This window comes from Fusarium falciforme, chromosome 1 (genome assembly GCF_026873545.1).
Source record: "Fusarium falciforme chromosome 1, complete sequence".
Taxonomy (NCBI): domain Eukaryota; kingdom Fungi; phylum Ascomycota; class Sordariomycetes; order Hypocreales; family Nectriaceae; genus Fusarium; species Fusarium falciforme.
This window is the reverse complement of record NC_070544.1, coordinates 4,828,557-4,841,434: the sequence shown is the minus strand read 5'-3', so window position 1 is coordinate 4,841,434 and position 12,878 is coordinate 4,828,557. Positions and strand designations below refer to the sequence as shown.

Here is a 12,878-nt window from a genome sequence, read left to right as displayed (position 1 = left end):
CGATGGGATGGGCTGTCCAAGATTGTGACGACAACCTGATTTACAGTCACGCGCTCGATCATGACGAATGAGCTGGAACGCGGGCAGTCGAGGAGGAGTGAGTATCGATAGAGACAGCTCATCCTAGAGCTTCTTCCACTTGCCGGAGGAGGGACGGGAGGGACGGGACATGTCGTCAAGCTGCGACAGACTAGTTTCGCATTACGCCAGAGTAGAGATAGGCAGCTACGGTACGTACAATAATAGAGAGATAGGGTCTGGAGCTACGGACAGAGGTGCGGAGACCGTCGGCCGGGGGTATCATGTGGGTTGTGGATGGCGGCTACGGATGGAGTGCAGAGGCGGATGAGACGGACAACGGAGACGCCCCCAAACACCAACAATAGAACAACATGGACACAATCTCTGGAGCATAAAGGGACGAGTCCCTCCCCTCGATCTTGGGCTTCCCTCCTCTCTTCTTCTTCCTCAACCAAACAACAGGCCTCGCCTTCTCTCTGCCTTCTCAGGAAAACAACGATCTAGCTGTCTCGCCCACCTCAGCTACATCTCACAACAACAAACAAGACAATTCTATATCTTTCTAAACTTTCTTCGCCAACACCACCTTTCAATCAAAATGTCCGGCCTTCCTCCTCAGAAGTTCCTCCCTCTCACCCCGGCTCCCCGGTCCAACTTCCTCTCGCTGGCCCCGGCCACCTCTCCCTCGTACCCCAAGAAGCCCGTCACCAGCTCGCGCTCGCACGCCAGGCCCGCTGCCCCTCGACGATCTTCCAGCGGATCCTCGAGCTCCAGCAGCTCCAACGGCTACCGCATCCTCAAGCTCGGCCCCGTCCACTACGGCGAGCACGCCGATGACCACCAGGCCGACTTCCACGATGTCATCCTCCACTGAAGGCGAAGCCATGTGACGAGCTTCTTCGACAGGCTCCTCAGAGGCGGCCTTGTTTGCAGGCCGGCGACGCAGTACGATAGCGCAGCGATTCTTTTATCTCTTCGATTCACCACGTCTTGACTTTGTGCTCTCGAGAGAGCATTATGCCTATCAACAACATTTGAACTAAAAACTACTAAAAAAAGTGATGGAAAAAAAAAAGTCCCCCCATCTGAGATGGTGGGGGGTGGGCTGTAAGCGACGAAGCTTGCAGCTCGGCTGAAGGGAAAAAAATCCAACGAAACGAAATGAAACGGAATGATATGAAACGGGATTAGGATTGAGGTGGGCGGCTTTGGTCTGGATCCTGTTTTACGAGAAGATGAACAGAAAAAAACAGTGTGTAGTCTTGAGAGGCTGATCAGGAGGGCGAGGTTTGGGGTTTTGTTGTGCATCTCTATTGTTTTCTTTCCTACCTTGAGCTTCACACTCATTGCCAAGAGGATGAGGAGGAGAAGGAGGAGAAGAAAAATTTCAGGGCGGGCGGAGAGATGGCGGAGGGCTTCATTGTCTCTATCCCCTTCTTTCCTTCGCCCTTGGGCAATTGGATAATCTTGCATAGCTTTTGGTAGCGGCAAATCATGATTCCAGTCCTTTCCGAAACAAGCAAAAAATGAAGTCTATCAATGTGCATGTGTGTGTGAACATCAAGGTGCCTGGAAAGAGTTGTGAGCACGGCACTCCTATCCCGGATGAAATATGGCGGTATAGGCGGGTGTTATTGTGACAATGCACAACTTGTCAACCAACTCAACTACTAGAGGCTCATAGGTCAAGGTTCGAGCTCTTAGCGTCATGTGCTAAGAAGGCAGATCGAAGCACGCCAGCCCTAGTCTTGTTGGCTTGCCTTGGTTGCGCCGTCGCTTTCCTCTTCTATCCTTCTTCACTTTTCATGGCTTCTTTTCTGTCTCCTACGTGCACCCTCTTGATCAACTTGCGACAAGTTCGCGGCACCTTAAGAGACTGCCGGGGAAACCTGCCCAGTGAAAGGGGGGTTGCAGTGCATCTTACTGCACAACCCCATTGCCGGCGTAAAGGATGAACTACTTTTTTTCTTCTTTCTGATTCCGGCCACGTGAAAGATGAGAAAGCGACACCAAAGATTAAAAACGTGCCATAAAGACCGGAGGAGGCCGGTCAGTGTGTGTGAGGTCGCATCTCTCGAGCAAGGGTGCGCACTTTTGGAGCGAGAACCTATAGAGTATAGAGCACGCGCGCCAATCTGCCCCCATGTCTGGGTGTAGGGGTCTCGAAGCTCTCCCTCGTTGCTCCGCGCTGTCGGTAGTTTACGTAGCAGTTCGGGAGGCGTCCGAGACGTGCATGAAGGCCTGCAGATTTTCTATGGCTGCCTGTGTTATTTTGTCCATTAGAGCTTATTGTGGGCTAGGAGGAGCGGGACATGGGGGTTCTGATTTCCCCCAGGCGGAGGGGGAAGACCGTTTTTTTGCTTGTGGGCGTTTACGGGGTGGCGTGCAGTAGAGAGGATGGGAAACGTGGAGATAACGACGCCGAAAGGACCGAGATTGCGATTCTTCAATTTTCTTCTGATGGTGATGGTTTTCTGGGCGTTGGATAATTTTGCGGGGGACCGGAATGTCACTGCCAATTCAACCACTGAGAGACGCAATCTCGGACAGAAGGGGAACTCTGAAAGTCAATTGGGGGCAGAGTGAAAGACGTCATCGCCTTGTCGCGGCCCATGATCCCAGACCGTGGCTTGACAGCGGGAGGGTCGGAGAGGCGGCGTTGGCTCGGGGTTCCGAGATGGCAGCCCTCGGGGATATCAAGGCGAGTCTTGACTGGACGAGATAAGTTCTGGATCGTCGCTGCTGCTAGGTAGGACCATGGTTTCAGAGGGTGTGGCTACGTGTGAGATATACGCATTGGAATGCGAGGGTGAGTTGTCTCGGGACAAATAAGCTTGAGAGTAAGGGAGAGACATGAGGGAGGATTGGTGCACTCTGGAATGCGGTTGGAAGATCGATGCCGAGAAGGACCGGTTCAGCATAGGAGCAGATCTATCGCTGCCAATCGCATCAACCCTATCTGTAAAGCTCGGGTTGTCTCTGCATACTACATGTGAACACATCTCTCAGATAGACTATCATTCTCCCACTCTCCCATGTTGAATAACAGCAATCCGTAACTAATACTCCTTCCACACCCTCTTTCCAATATGCCGTCTCTGGCCGCTGCCCGTCCTCAGACGCCACGTACACACACTTCTGCTTCAGCCAGCCAACTGTGGCCAGCCTCTCCATACACCATAAGAAAGTGAAACAAGCAAAGATCGGCTTCAGCTGAAGCTTGTGCATCGAGGATACCTTTGAGCAGCGACATTTACCATCTTCGTTCTGTCTTGACTGCCACAGCGATGTCCTTCCTCTCCGGGTCCACCACCCGGAGAATCTGCCGCCAGTCAATCTCCACTGCATCCGCCGGCTCCCGGGCTCCACCTCCGGTCCAACCCTCCGCCGCGGCGCCGCATCCCCCGGCGTGGAACCGGCACCATGCCTTTGCGTGCCGCGCGTCTACCCACAGCCGCGCAGACAGTAGGTACGGGTCCGCCAACACCCTCAGCAGCCCCTCCAGCGGCGGCCGGGCAAACATGTCCAGGTCTGTCCCCTCCTCTCCGGGCATCTTCCTTCTCGGGGCAGCCTGCACTTGCGCCCTCCGCTCCCCGGGTGTTCGCACCCACACCGTGAGGTGGTCCAGCCCTCCTTGAACCGCCAGCTCTGCCAGCAGCGGTACCACGCCGGCCCCCACCCACCCCCTCAGCCGGTCTATCCGCACCTGCATTCTCGCCACCCTGCGCAACGCGTCTGGGGTCGACAGCAGAACCGCCCGGCCGGGGAGCCGCTCATCGGATCCGGGTGTCTGGAGCAGTTCCCTGCGGATGTGTTGCGCATGAGGACCCGTCACATCGAGCACGAACTCGTTGCTCGCATATAGCAACGGTGTCGCGATGGCGTGCAGTGCTGGGTGTGAGAGGAGGACCGACACTGGGTTGATGGGCGATGGTGTGCATGGGCAGAGCTGTATCGGCGTCTCGCTCGTAACGAGAGGCTGGAGGATGAGGCTCAGAATGTCGACAGGAAGGTCGAGGATGGTGAGGTTGTTCGCCTCAGTGCTTGTCATGATGACTCAGTTCAGAGTTGACGATGACTACAATTCCTTTGCCTCTGCTTTAGGTGAGTTTCGTATGAACAGGGCGGTTGACATGCTGGTGCCCAAGAGTCAATTGGTAACTTGAGAATTAAGAAGCCTAGTATTGATTCCAATCTTGGATCAAGAAGGCAAGCCGTTCGATCTGAACCATGTGGCGAGCATGTAGTTGTCAGATGCAAGTCGCCGATTGGGTGGAAGCGGGCTAAATACACAAGTTGGGGTCCCCAGCATCTCCCCACGTTAGGTTACCTAAGGGCGAGCTATGCACGAGAAGTCCCTTCTCTGGGCTCACAGAGCTCCACGGCCATCGTAGTAGTGGACATTGAGAGAACTCAACTTCGGGCCGCATCTGTCTTGTTCATTATTTTTTTTTATCCTACGCAAGCTTGGCAGTTGGCGTCTGGTAGACGCGCGGGATCGCGGCACAATGGAATCAAATAACAGACTTGCACTTAGTGGATAAAACGTCAGCGGCAGGGGCCCTCGACATGGATGGAGACGGCCATGTGCCTCAGCAAATGCTCGACAGCATAATTTATATATTTTATAGTTTATTGTTGAAATTACTGTTGAAATTACTGTCATTCGCACATTCACACGAGCCAAGATGTACGCATCATGCATTTGACCGAATGGGTTTGATCAATTGAACCTATAGACTTCCATCTGCCGCCGAGTCCGACGCCGAGCCCCGGCGCCGACACTTTTTAGGTTTGCAGAACTCCGACGCCGACTCCAGGAACGACTGGTTGGTTGTGGTTGTTGTTGGTTGTGGTTGAACCTCCTCTCACGAGGATAATGGAAGCGATTTTGACCTCCTCAAGTGGTCGAGAATTGCAAGGGTGATCAGAAGGTTGACGTTGGAGGGGAGAGCGGCTACGTGAAGGGGATTTTAACCTCTTCAGCTGGTCAAGATGCAAGCTGTTCATTATGAACAGCGCTGGTTTCAGCGCGTCGTTGAAGCTATCAATGATTGTGTGGATAAACCTTATTGATTTGAGCCCATTGAGACCTTAGGCTTTGGGTATAGAGCCTTTGTTGTTGGTATTACTGAGATATTGATTAAGATACTTTAAGCCCTATTATAGGTGCCATAAAGTGATAGAATAATATATCTTGTAGCAAGATCATCTGAATTTAGGAGGAAAATATACTAAGTTCCTCCTAACTTATGATAGATTTATACGATTCTTATCCTAAGATTCTTCTTATTTTATACTACAATCCATGAGTCCAAGATGACCCAAACACGTTCATACACGCTCATAAATAACCACAGCGAACACAGCGACCACAGCGACCACAGCGACCATAGCGACCATAGCGACCATAGCTACCATAACGAGTATTACCTATAATAACTCTGACTTTGACCTCCAGGTTGTGACCATGATCGGAACCACGACCGTGCCTTCGACATATAGCGAATACGATCTTGACAAATCGTCGCCGCCTGCTCCCTACCTAAACTCCATGGAGAGTATAGCGGTCGGTCATGGTCACCAATGCAGTCACCAATGTGGTCATCAAAGTGCGTGTGCATGTTTTCAGGTTCTTCTTACTCAGGAGCCCAGTCAAAGCCGTTCAAGTGCCCAGGTCGACCAACTACCTCTGACAACAGTCGACTTCGTCGTCAGTTGACCCTTCCAAAATATCCTAGACCTTCAGTGATATTGCGACGTCGTCAATTCATCTTTCAAGATGATTCTGACTGTCCGTATAGCATTGGGCCTTGATGGTCATAACCCGCGTTGTCTCCCCAGCAGGCCAGCCTTGATCATGTCTCAACTCGCGCCATTCAGTTTCCCTACTTTGATCCATCCTCTGCATTCACCCCATGACTCCGTACTTCCTCGGTCAGTTGCTAGATGATGTGAATGACGTCTCAGACTTTGTGTCCGTCTGAGTCACAATGCCCTTGAAGTCGTGGCGAATCTTTTCAGGGTCCTTTTGAGCGTTAATAACAGTGAGGCCAAGCTTGTCCAGATGACATCGACACTAACCGCAATTTGAGAGCTTTCGACCCCAGGTCCTCGTTCGAGCGCGCGCAGCTTGTCGTCCAATGCATATATCTCCTGACCGGCGCGGTTGAGTTGCTCTTCAAACTGAAGGGAATCAAAATGTTCGTCGAACTCCTGAAGATGATGCGGACTCAACTCGGACAGTATCTGCCTATTCTCGTCGATTTCGTCTCTCAGCTCTCTCTGCTTCGCGTCGGTCTCTCTCTTCATGGCTCTGAACATCATCTGCAGCTCTTCGACCGGGATGTCGGGGTGACTCGGCTTCGAGCTCAGGATGCGGTCGAAGCATTTGCTCACTTTAGCAAATTGCTCGGCTTGATGCTCTCTCATTGCGAGGATGCGGTTGTACGAGGAAATGTAGGAGGATTGATCAGGTGGCGGCGTCGCCATAGTGGTGCCGTTGCCGGCAATGCCTTTCGGGAACAAGGAAGACGACGGTAAGGGTGGAAAAAGGCAGAGACAATGAAGTTAAGGGTGAGCTTGGGCGCGCAAGTGTTATGAGTGCAAAGGCTCTCTTTTGTGTGGTTTCGGGGGCTGCTTCGTCCTCTCTGTTGTTGATGAGGTTGTTGTGAAGAGAAAATTGGCGGGAGCACATTTTGGAGGGAAGAGGTGCATTTTGGCTGTCTCTGCGGTAATTTTCTAGTTCTACTGGCCCTGTCTTTCATTCTCCTGATTTTCTATGTTCTCCCAGCTTATAGCTGGAGTTGAAGCGACGGTTACCAAGGCTGCGGGTTGTGGGGCGGAGTATGGGGCAGTGTGCTGCCTGAGGCACTAACATCTTGCTGGTTTGTTCAACACCATGGATCAAATCTCGCATGGGCAACGGCCAGTTATTACACAGCACAAATCACATCAAGCATCAGGTAAACAAAAATGAAGTTGGTAAAAAGGCATCATTCCATTTTTCCATTCTACCGAGTCTATGCTTAAATTCACAGGCCTTCATCCACTCATCGGGGGCCCCGGCCCAGTGAGCCCGCACCCGCCTTCGCTTTTCCCATGCAGCTTCTCATGTCATGACCGCCCAGGCCTGAGCGCGGCATCGTTGCCATCGACCCATGAACACAAACATGCAGAACTTTTCAAATGCCTCGGTATATCCTTGTCCAATTACCGTAATGACAAAGGAAAACCTCCTCGGCCAGTCGTAAGCCTATGTCCCTCGTGAGGCGTCGAGGGTGGCCTGGCTCATTGCTCATCATCCATAACCCGTTCATCTACACGGCTGCCATCCTTTTCAGCAGTATTGTGCATTTATCGGGAGGACATGGCCTTGGTAACAAGGCGCTTGAGGGCGAGCTCCTGCTTCTTGAGGTCCTCAGCAGAGCTGTCGCCGAGCTCAAGAGCAGCCATAGCGTCGCTGATGGTGTTCTCGATCTTCTCCTTCTGGCCTCGCTTGAGCTTGAGGGACAGAGTGGGATCGGAGACAATCTCCTCGACACGGCTGATGTAAGACTCAAGCTGCTGCTTGGCCTCGAATCGCTTCTGGAAAGCGTCGTCGTTGGTCTTGAAGGCCTCGGCGTCGCTGATCATCTTCTCGATCTCATCGGTGGAGAGCTTGCCGACAGAGTTGGCAATGGTGATGTTGGCGCTGCGGCCGGAGGTCTTCTCGGTGGCAGTCACCTTAAGGATACCGTTGGCATCGACCTCGAAGACACACTCGAGGACGGCCTCACCAGCCCGCATGGGAGGGATAGGGGCAAGAGTGAATTCACCCAGGGAGGTGTTGTCCTCGCAGTTGACACGCTCACCCTGGTAGACGGGGAACTGAACGCTCTGCTGACCATCGCTGACAGTGGTGAAGGTTCGCTTCTTCAGAGTAGGGACTGAGGTTCCTCGGGGAACGACAGGAGCGAAGATGTTACCCTCCATGGCGACACCGAGGGACAGGGGGGCGACATCCAGGAGGAGGAGGTCGGCGGTCTCGGCGGAGGTGGCCTTTCCGGAGAGGATACCGGCCTGGACGGCGGCACCGTAGGCAACAGCCTCATCGGGGTTGATGCTCTTCTCAAGCTTCTTGCCATCGAAGAAGTCGGTCAGAAGCTTCTGGATCTTGGGGATACGGGTGGAACCGCCGACCAGGACGATCTCGTCAACGGCGCTCTTCTCGATAGCGGCATCCTTGAGAACCTGGGCAACGGGCTCGATGGTGCCAGAGAAGGCCTTGGCGTTAAGGTCCTCGAAACGGGCACGGGTGATGGACATGGTGAAGTCCTCACCATCGAAGAGAGAGTCAATCTCAATGGTGGCCTGGGCACCGGAAGAGAGGGTACGCTTGGCACGCTCGCAAGCAGTTCGGAGACGTCGGAGAGCACGGGCATCGCCAGACAGGTCCTTCTTGGTCTTGCGGCTAAACTCCTTCTTACAGTGGTCGAGGAGGTTGGTGTCGAAGTCCTGACCACCCAGGTGGGTGTCACCAGCGGTGGCCTTGACAGTGAAGACACCACCCTGGATGTTGAGGAGGGAGACATCGAAAGTACCACCACCGAGATCGTAGATGAGAACGTTGCGCTCCTTCTCAGACTTGCCAGAGCCAAGACCGTAGGCGATGGCGGCAGCAGTAGGCTCGTTGATGATACGGAGGACGTTGAGACCGGCGATGGAACCGGCGTCCTTGGTGGCCTGTCGCTGGTTGTCGTTGAAGTAGGCAGGGACAGTGATGACGGCCTTCTCAACCTTCTTGCCAAGCTTGACCTCGGCAATCTCCTTCATCTGTTTGGAGGGGTCAGAATTTTTGCTCGAGCGTCGCTAGTGCGGGGGCGGGGAAAATTTGATGGAGGGGCAGCCTGGCTTACCTTGGTGAGAACCATGGAGGAAATCTCCTGGGCAGAGAAGGACTTCTTCTCGCCGAGGTACTCGACCTCGATCTTGGGGGCACCGTTGTCATCGATGATCTTGAAGGGCCAAGACTCGATGTCCTTCTTGACGGTAGGGTCGTCGAAGCGACGGCCAATCAGACGCCTGAGGGAAAATTTCAGTCAGAGGGTGTTTTTTTCGCGGGGATCGAACGAGAGCAAAAACTCACTTGGCATCGAAGACAGTGTTGCGGGGGTTCATGGCAGCGTTGTTCTTGGCGGCCTCACCGATCAGACGCTCCTTGTCGGTGAAGGAAACGAAAGATGGGGTGGTGAAAGAACCCTGCTCGTTGGCGATGATCTCGACATTGGTACCCTCGTACGTAGCAACGCAGGAGTAGGTGGTACCTGTGAAGGAACGTTGTTAGCATCGATAGTAGAAGAGTTTTGCGTGTTCGCTGTGTTTGCTGAGCCTGTGTGTGATTTTGACCCTTTGACGCCCAACGAGGGCATCGCGAGCGCACAAATCACCACAACGACGTCGCAGCGGCAACAACAGCAGCAACACTGAACATCAGAGACTCACCCAGATCAATGCCAATGGCACCGTCATACACTTCGTCCGCCATTTTGTCTAGTCTGAAAGGCTTTTGGTGAAGAAGGGAAGAAGGATGAAGGGAAAGAGGAAGAACGTGGGGTTTCGAGAAAGAAATTCTCCCAACCAGATTTTGTGAGCGGGCGCTGAGAATAAATTCGGGAGGGGCCCTGGGCTTGTGAACTTTTTTTCTGCCGGGTGGGGCTATGCTGGGCTGCCAGAGATCCCCTCCACTAAGCCTATTAGGGTATAGACCCCTCGCCTGAGTTCTGAGTTTTTCAGGGCTCCAGTTCTTTTTTTTTCTCGTCGTTGCGGCGCCTGGGGCAACGGAAAGATTCTGTCAAAGGGCGCTTGTGGTTGGGCTGGGTTGAGAAATGAGAGACGAGGCAATTCTAAGCCGGAGATGGTTTGTTTTTGTGGCAAGAAGTGGACATCCTTGTCAACCAGGTTCTTATTCTACGAGGTCTTGTGCGGTCACTGAATCACGGGCAAAAAAGTTCATGATTATGTATATTTTCTTGTTATTTTTTGTGTGTAGGTACTTGTGCGTGGCTAGTGCTCTTGAACCCCCATTTCTCGTGACAGCACCGCCTGAGACTCCCAGTCGCCTCAACAAAGAGACATACATACACCCAGTGGCGACGAGCGGATTAGCCGCATCTCGAACCAATTTTTTTTCTTCTTCCCCTCTCCCTACATGCGGGATGGCAATCACTACTTGCTGCAGTACAACCTAGGCTAAAACGGCAACGCCGAGTAGCGAGCGAGTCGCTTCCTCAGGCTGTGTGTGTGTGATCGAATTGCCGCTTTCGGAGCCGCGGGCGGCTAGGAGCAGCCAGCCTTGGCTAACTTACTCGCTCGCAACCATAACGTTCGACACAACGGACTTTCTGACTCGTGGAGGCTGTGTTGCCTCTTGAGAGGTTGTATGCAAAAAATCATGCTGGTCGGGTTTTGGACTAATGCTATTGGTTGAGGAAACGCTCCGAGTCAACGGCTGCAGCCAAATTGTCAGATGTGCCGCCACAAGATAACCCTTGATATCGAGTTCTTCTAGGCACTAGACTAATGAAGCTGCTGACAGTTGAACTCGAATGTTCGACGTAGACGACTTGTCCAACGAGTCAACGGACGCCACAGGCTTCCGAGGAAGGTTCCGCAACAGAGATGGGCCAAAGGCGAATGAAGGGCATGCCCGACAACTCGGTCACTCGAGACTTGCTTGAGGACGGAAGATAATGATACAGGGTCATCATTCATGCAATTTCTGTCGGAGAGTGCAGTCATATTTCCCTAAATCTACTCAAGAGTTGGTTACATGAAGATATCATGGATGTTGAAACAGCGCAAGACCGTTGCTTCACTGCACTTTTAGTATCTCACAAGACGAAGATGACGAGGTTCCATCAAGCTATTCGTGGATGGAAAAGAGAGGCTTCACTGCAATTTTAGTATCTCACAAGACAATGATGAAAACCGGTATTCTAAACGCCCTGCCCTGAGACACCACCAAACTTGAGACCATATTCCTATCCGTGGATTCAACAGGTCCTTTTCGTCAGAGAACATCTTACTTGGCCGTCAAGCCCAGCTTCTTTGCCTCCAGCGCCACAGCCTCTGCAATAGTCTCCTTGAGCGGCACCCCTTTGGGCTCCCACCCCAGATACTTCTTGGCCCTCTCGGCCTCTCCCTTGGAGTTGGCGCCCCACGACTCGGCCGACACCAGCCCGAGCTTGGACACCACCTCGAGCGGCACCGACTTTGTCTTGAGGTCCGGGGCGTACCCCTGGCGCCTCGCCTCGTCGGCGATCCACGCCGCGATGTCGGCCCACACGTGCTGGCCGCCCCGGGCGAAGTAGTAGGCGCGGCGGCCAAAGATTTCGGGGTTGCTCCGCTTGGATGGGTCCTGTGTTGCGTCGACGAATCTGCTAAACAGGTCTGCGAGGTCGTTGATGTTGACGTTGTCCCACTCCGTCTTGCCGGCCCCGATGACAGGTGCGTAGCCTAGTTGGAGGCTCGCGTGGGCGAGGTTGGGAACCTGGATGCTTCGCTTGTTGACAGGTCCGCCGCCAGTTCCGTAGATGGTTGGAGGAGCTATAATGATAGTCTTGACAGCATCTGAGTTGGCTCCCTGAACGATCTTGTCGACATCTCTGTGCATAGCCGAATCTGGTAGGGTTAGGAGACGGTCGATATCGTCGATGTCGTTGTACTTTTGCTCAGGGATAGGTCCCTCGCCAAATCGCTTGTTATCGAAGTCGTACCAGGTCAAGATACCAGTACCCGACAGATGGATCCAGTATCCTGGCTTGTCTGCTGTATGGCCAGCGGCGAGGCCCTTTGCGATTGCCTCAGCAGCAGAGACGGTGTCTGCTGATTCGGCTGTGTCTAAACTCAATGTTAGTCGGAGATATCGACGTCACAAGCGTGTAGTTCATACGGATGACAATGTCGGCCTCAGCAGCCGCTTTCTCGATCACATCGGTGCTATTGAGGTCACCGTACACAAACTTGACGTCGGGGTACTTTTCAGAGACAGCTTTGGCACGCTCTTCGCTACGAACAAAGAGTTTGTATTCGTAGTCCGGGTGCTTCTCGTAAATCTTAGCAAAGGCAGCGCCTCCGATGAAGCCTGTGGTGGGAGCAGTTAGCAACCGAGACGCAATGATTGATTCTCTGCGACACACCAGTGACACCGGTTCTAGGGAGCAGGTCAGCTTGTATTCGTGACTCTTAGTTTCTAGAAGCAACGGGGTAACACGTACAGGAAGATCTTGGGCGCCATCTTGATGTTGTTGCTGCGGTTTGATGTCCTGGAGCAGTCCTCTGACGGTGGATGAGGGGTAAGAGTGTTGTCTTGGAAACACAAACACGGCCAAAGACGAGCGAGACAGTACAATTTATACCATTTCACATGTTATTCTACTCCTCTGCGATTTCTAATCAGTGGTGCAATTGAGGGTCGTTCATCACTTGATTCCAACGTCAAAGTTTCCCACAGTGGGGAAGCTTGGTAAGCGGGATTGACATCAATGACGGTATGCTTCCAATGATGTCGTGCTGGGGTGCGGGTATTGGCTGCAACCACACGAGGTGATTGGCGATCAGGGGGCGCTTCCGAAAAGGTATGCTTGCATGTTTCGGGACGGTATTTCCGATGCAGAAATGTTGGTTCTTGATGAAGTTGAAGTTGATGATTGATTACCCTAGAGATGCCATCATGACAATCAGGTTTGTGGATTGAGCTGGGGTACCTGGCTAGTACAGTACATGTCTCCCAAGATGGAGCTATCAAATGCTAATCTGATAACATGACGGCCCCTGTCTATCAATACGAAGTGCTCAATTGTCTACCCTGTTGTCAA

At 52.9% G+C, this 12,878-nt stretch overlaps 5 protein-coding genes across 5 annotated transcripts; 1 reads left to right on the top strand and 4 right to left on the bottom strand.

Annotated features, from left to right (window-relative positions):
- Nucleotides 1-457: 457 nt before the first annotated feature.
- Nucleotides 458-895, top strand: NCS54_00136800 (Hypothetical protein; the record flags this gene model as incomplete). The annotated part of the gene is made up of 1 exon (XM_053146997.1): nt 458-895. The coding sequence occupies exon 1, from the start codon at nt 620-622 to the stop codon at nt 893-895; it is 276 nt and encodes a 91-aa protein (XP_053002972.1). The 5' UTR covers nt 458-619.
- A 2,379-nt stretch (nt 896-3,274) lies between these two features.
- On the bottom strand, nt 3,275-4,072 carry NCS54_00136700 (Hypothetical protein; the record flags this gene model as incomplete). Its single annotated transcript, XM_053146996.1, has 1 exon — nt 3,275-4,072. The coding sequence occupies one exon, from the start codon at nt 4,070-4,072 to the stop codon at nt 3,275-3,277; it is 798 nt and encodes a 265-aa protein (XP_053002971.1).
- A 1,887-nt stretch (nt 4,073-5,959) lies between these two features.
- Nucleotides 5,960-6,513, bottom strand: NCS54_00136600 (Hypothetical protein; the record flags this gene model as incomplete). The annotated part of the gene is made up of 2 exons (XM_053146995.1): nt 5,960-6,049; nt 6,106-6,513. 2 exons carry the CDS (start codon nt 6,511-6,513, stop codon nt 5,960-5,962), a joined length of 498 nt encoding a protein of 165 aa, XP_053002970.1.
- Nucleotides 6,514-7,377: 864 nt separating this feature from the next.
- Nucleotides 7,378-9,547, bottom strand: NCS54_00136500 (Hypothetical protein; the record flags this gene model as incomplete). The annotated part of the gene is made up of 4 exons (XM_053146994.1): nt 7,378-8,835; nt 8,919-9,084; nt 9,149-9,326; nt 9,505-9,547. The coding sequence occupies 4 exons, from the start codon at nt 9,545-9,547 to the stop codon at nt 7,378-7,380; spliced, it is 1,845 nt and encodes a 614-aa protein (XP_053002969.1).
- Nucleotides 9,548-11,083: 1,536 nt separating this feature from the next.
- Nucleotides 11,084-12,298, bottom strand: NCS54_00136400 (NAD(P)-bd-dom domain-containing protein; the record flags this gene model as incomplete). The annotated part of the gene is made up of 4 exons (XM_053146993.1): nt 11,084-11,901; nt 11,954-12,145; nt 12,201-12,214; nt 12,279-12,298. 4 exons carry the CDS (start codon nt 12,296-12,298, stop codon nt 11,084-11,086), a joined length of 1,044 nt encoding a protein of 347 aa, XP_053002968.1.
- Between the last annotated feature and the right edge of the window lie 580 nt (nt 12,299-12,878).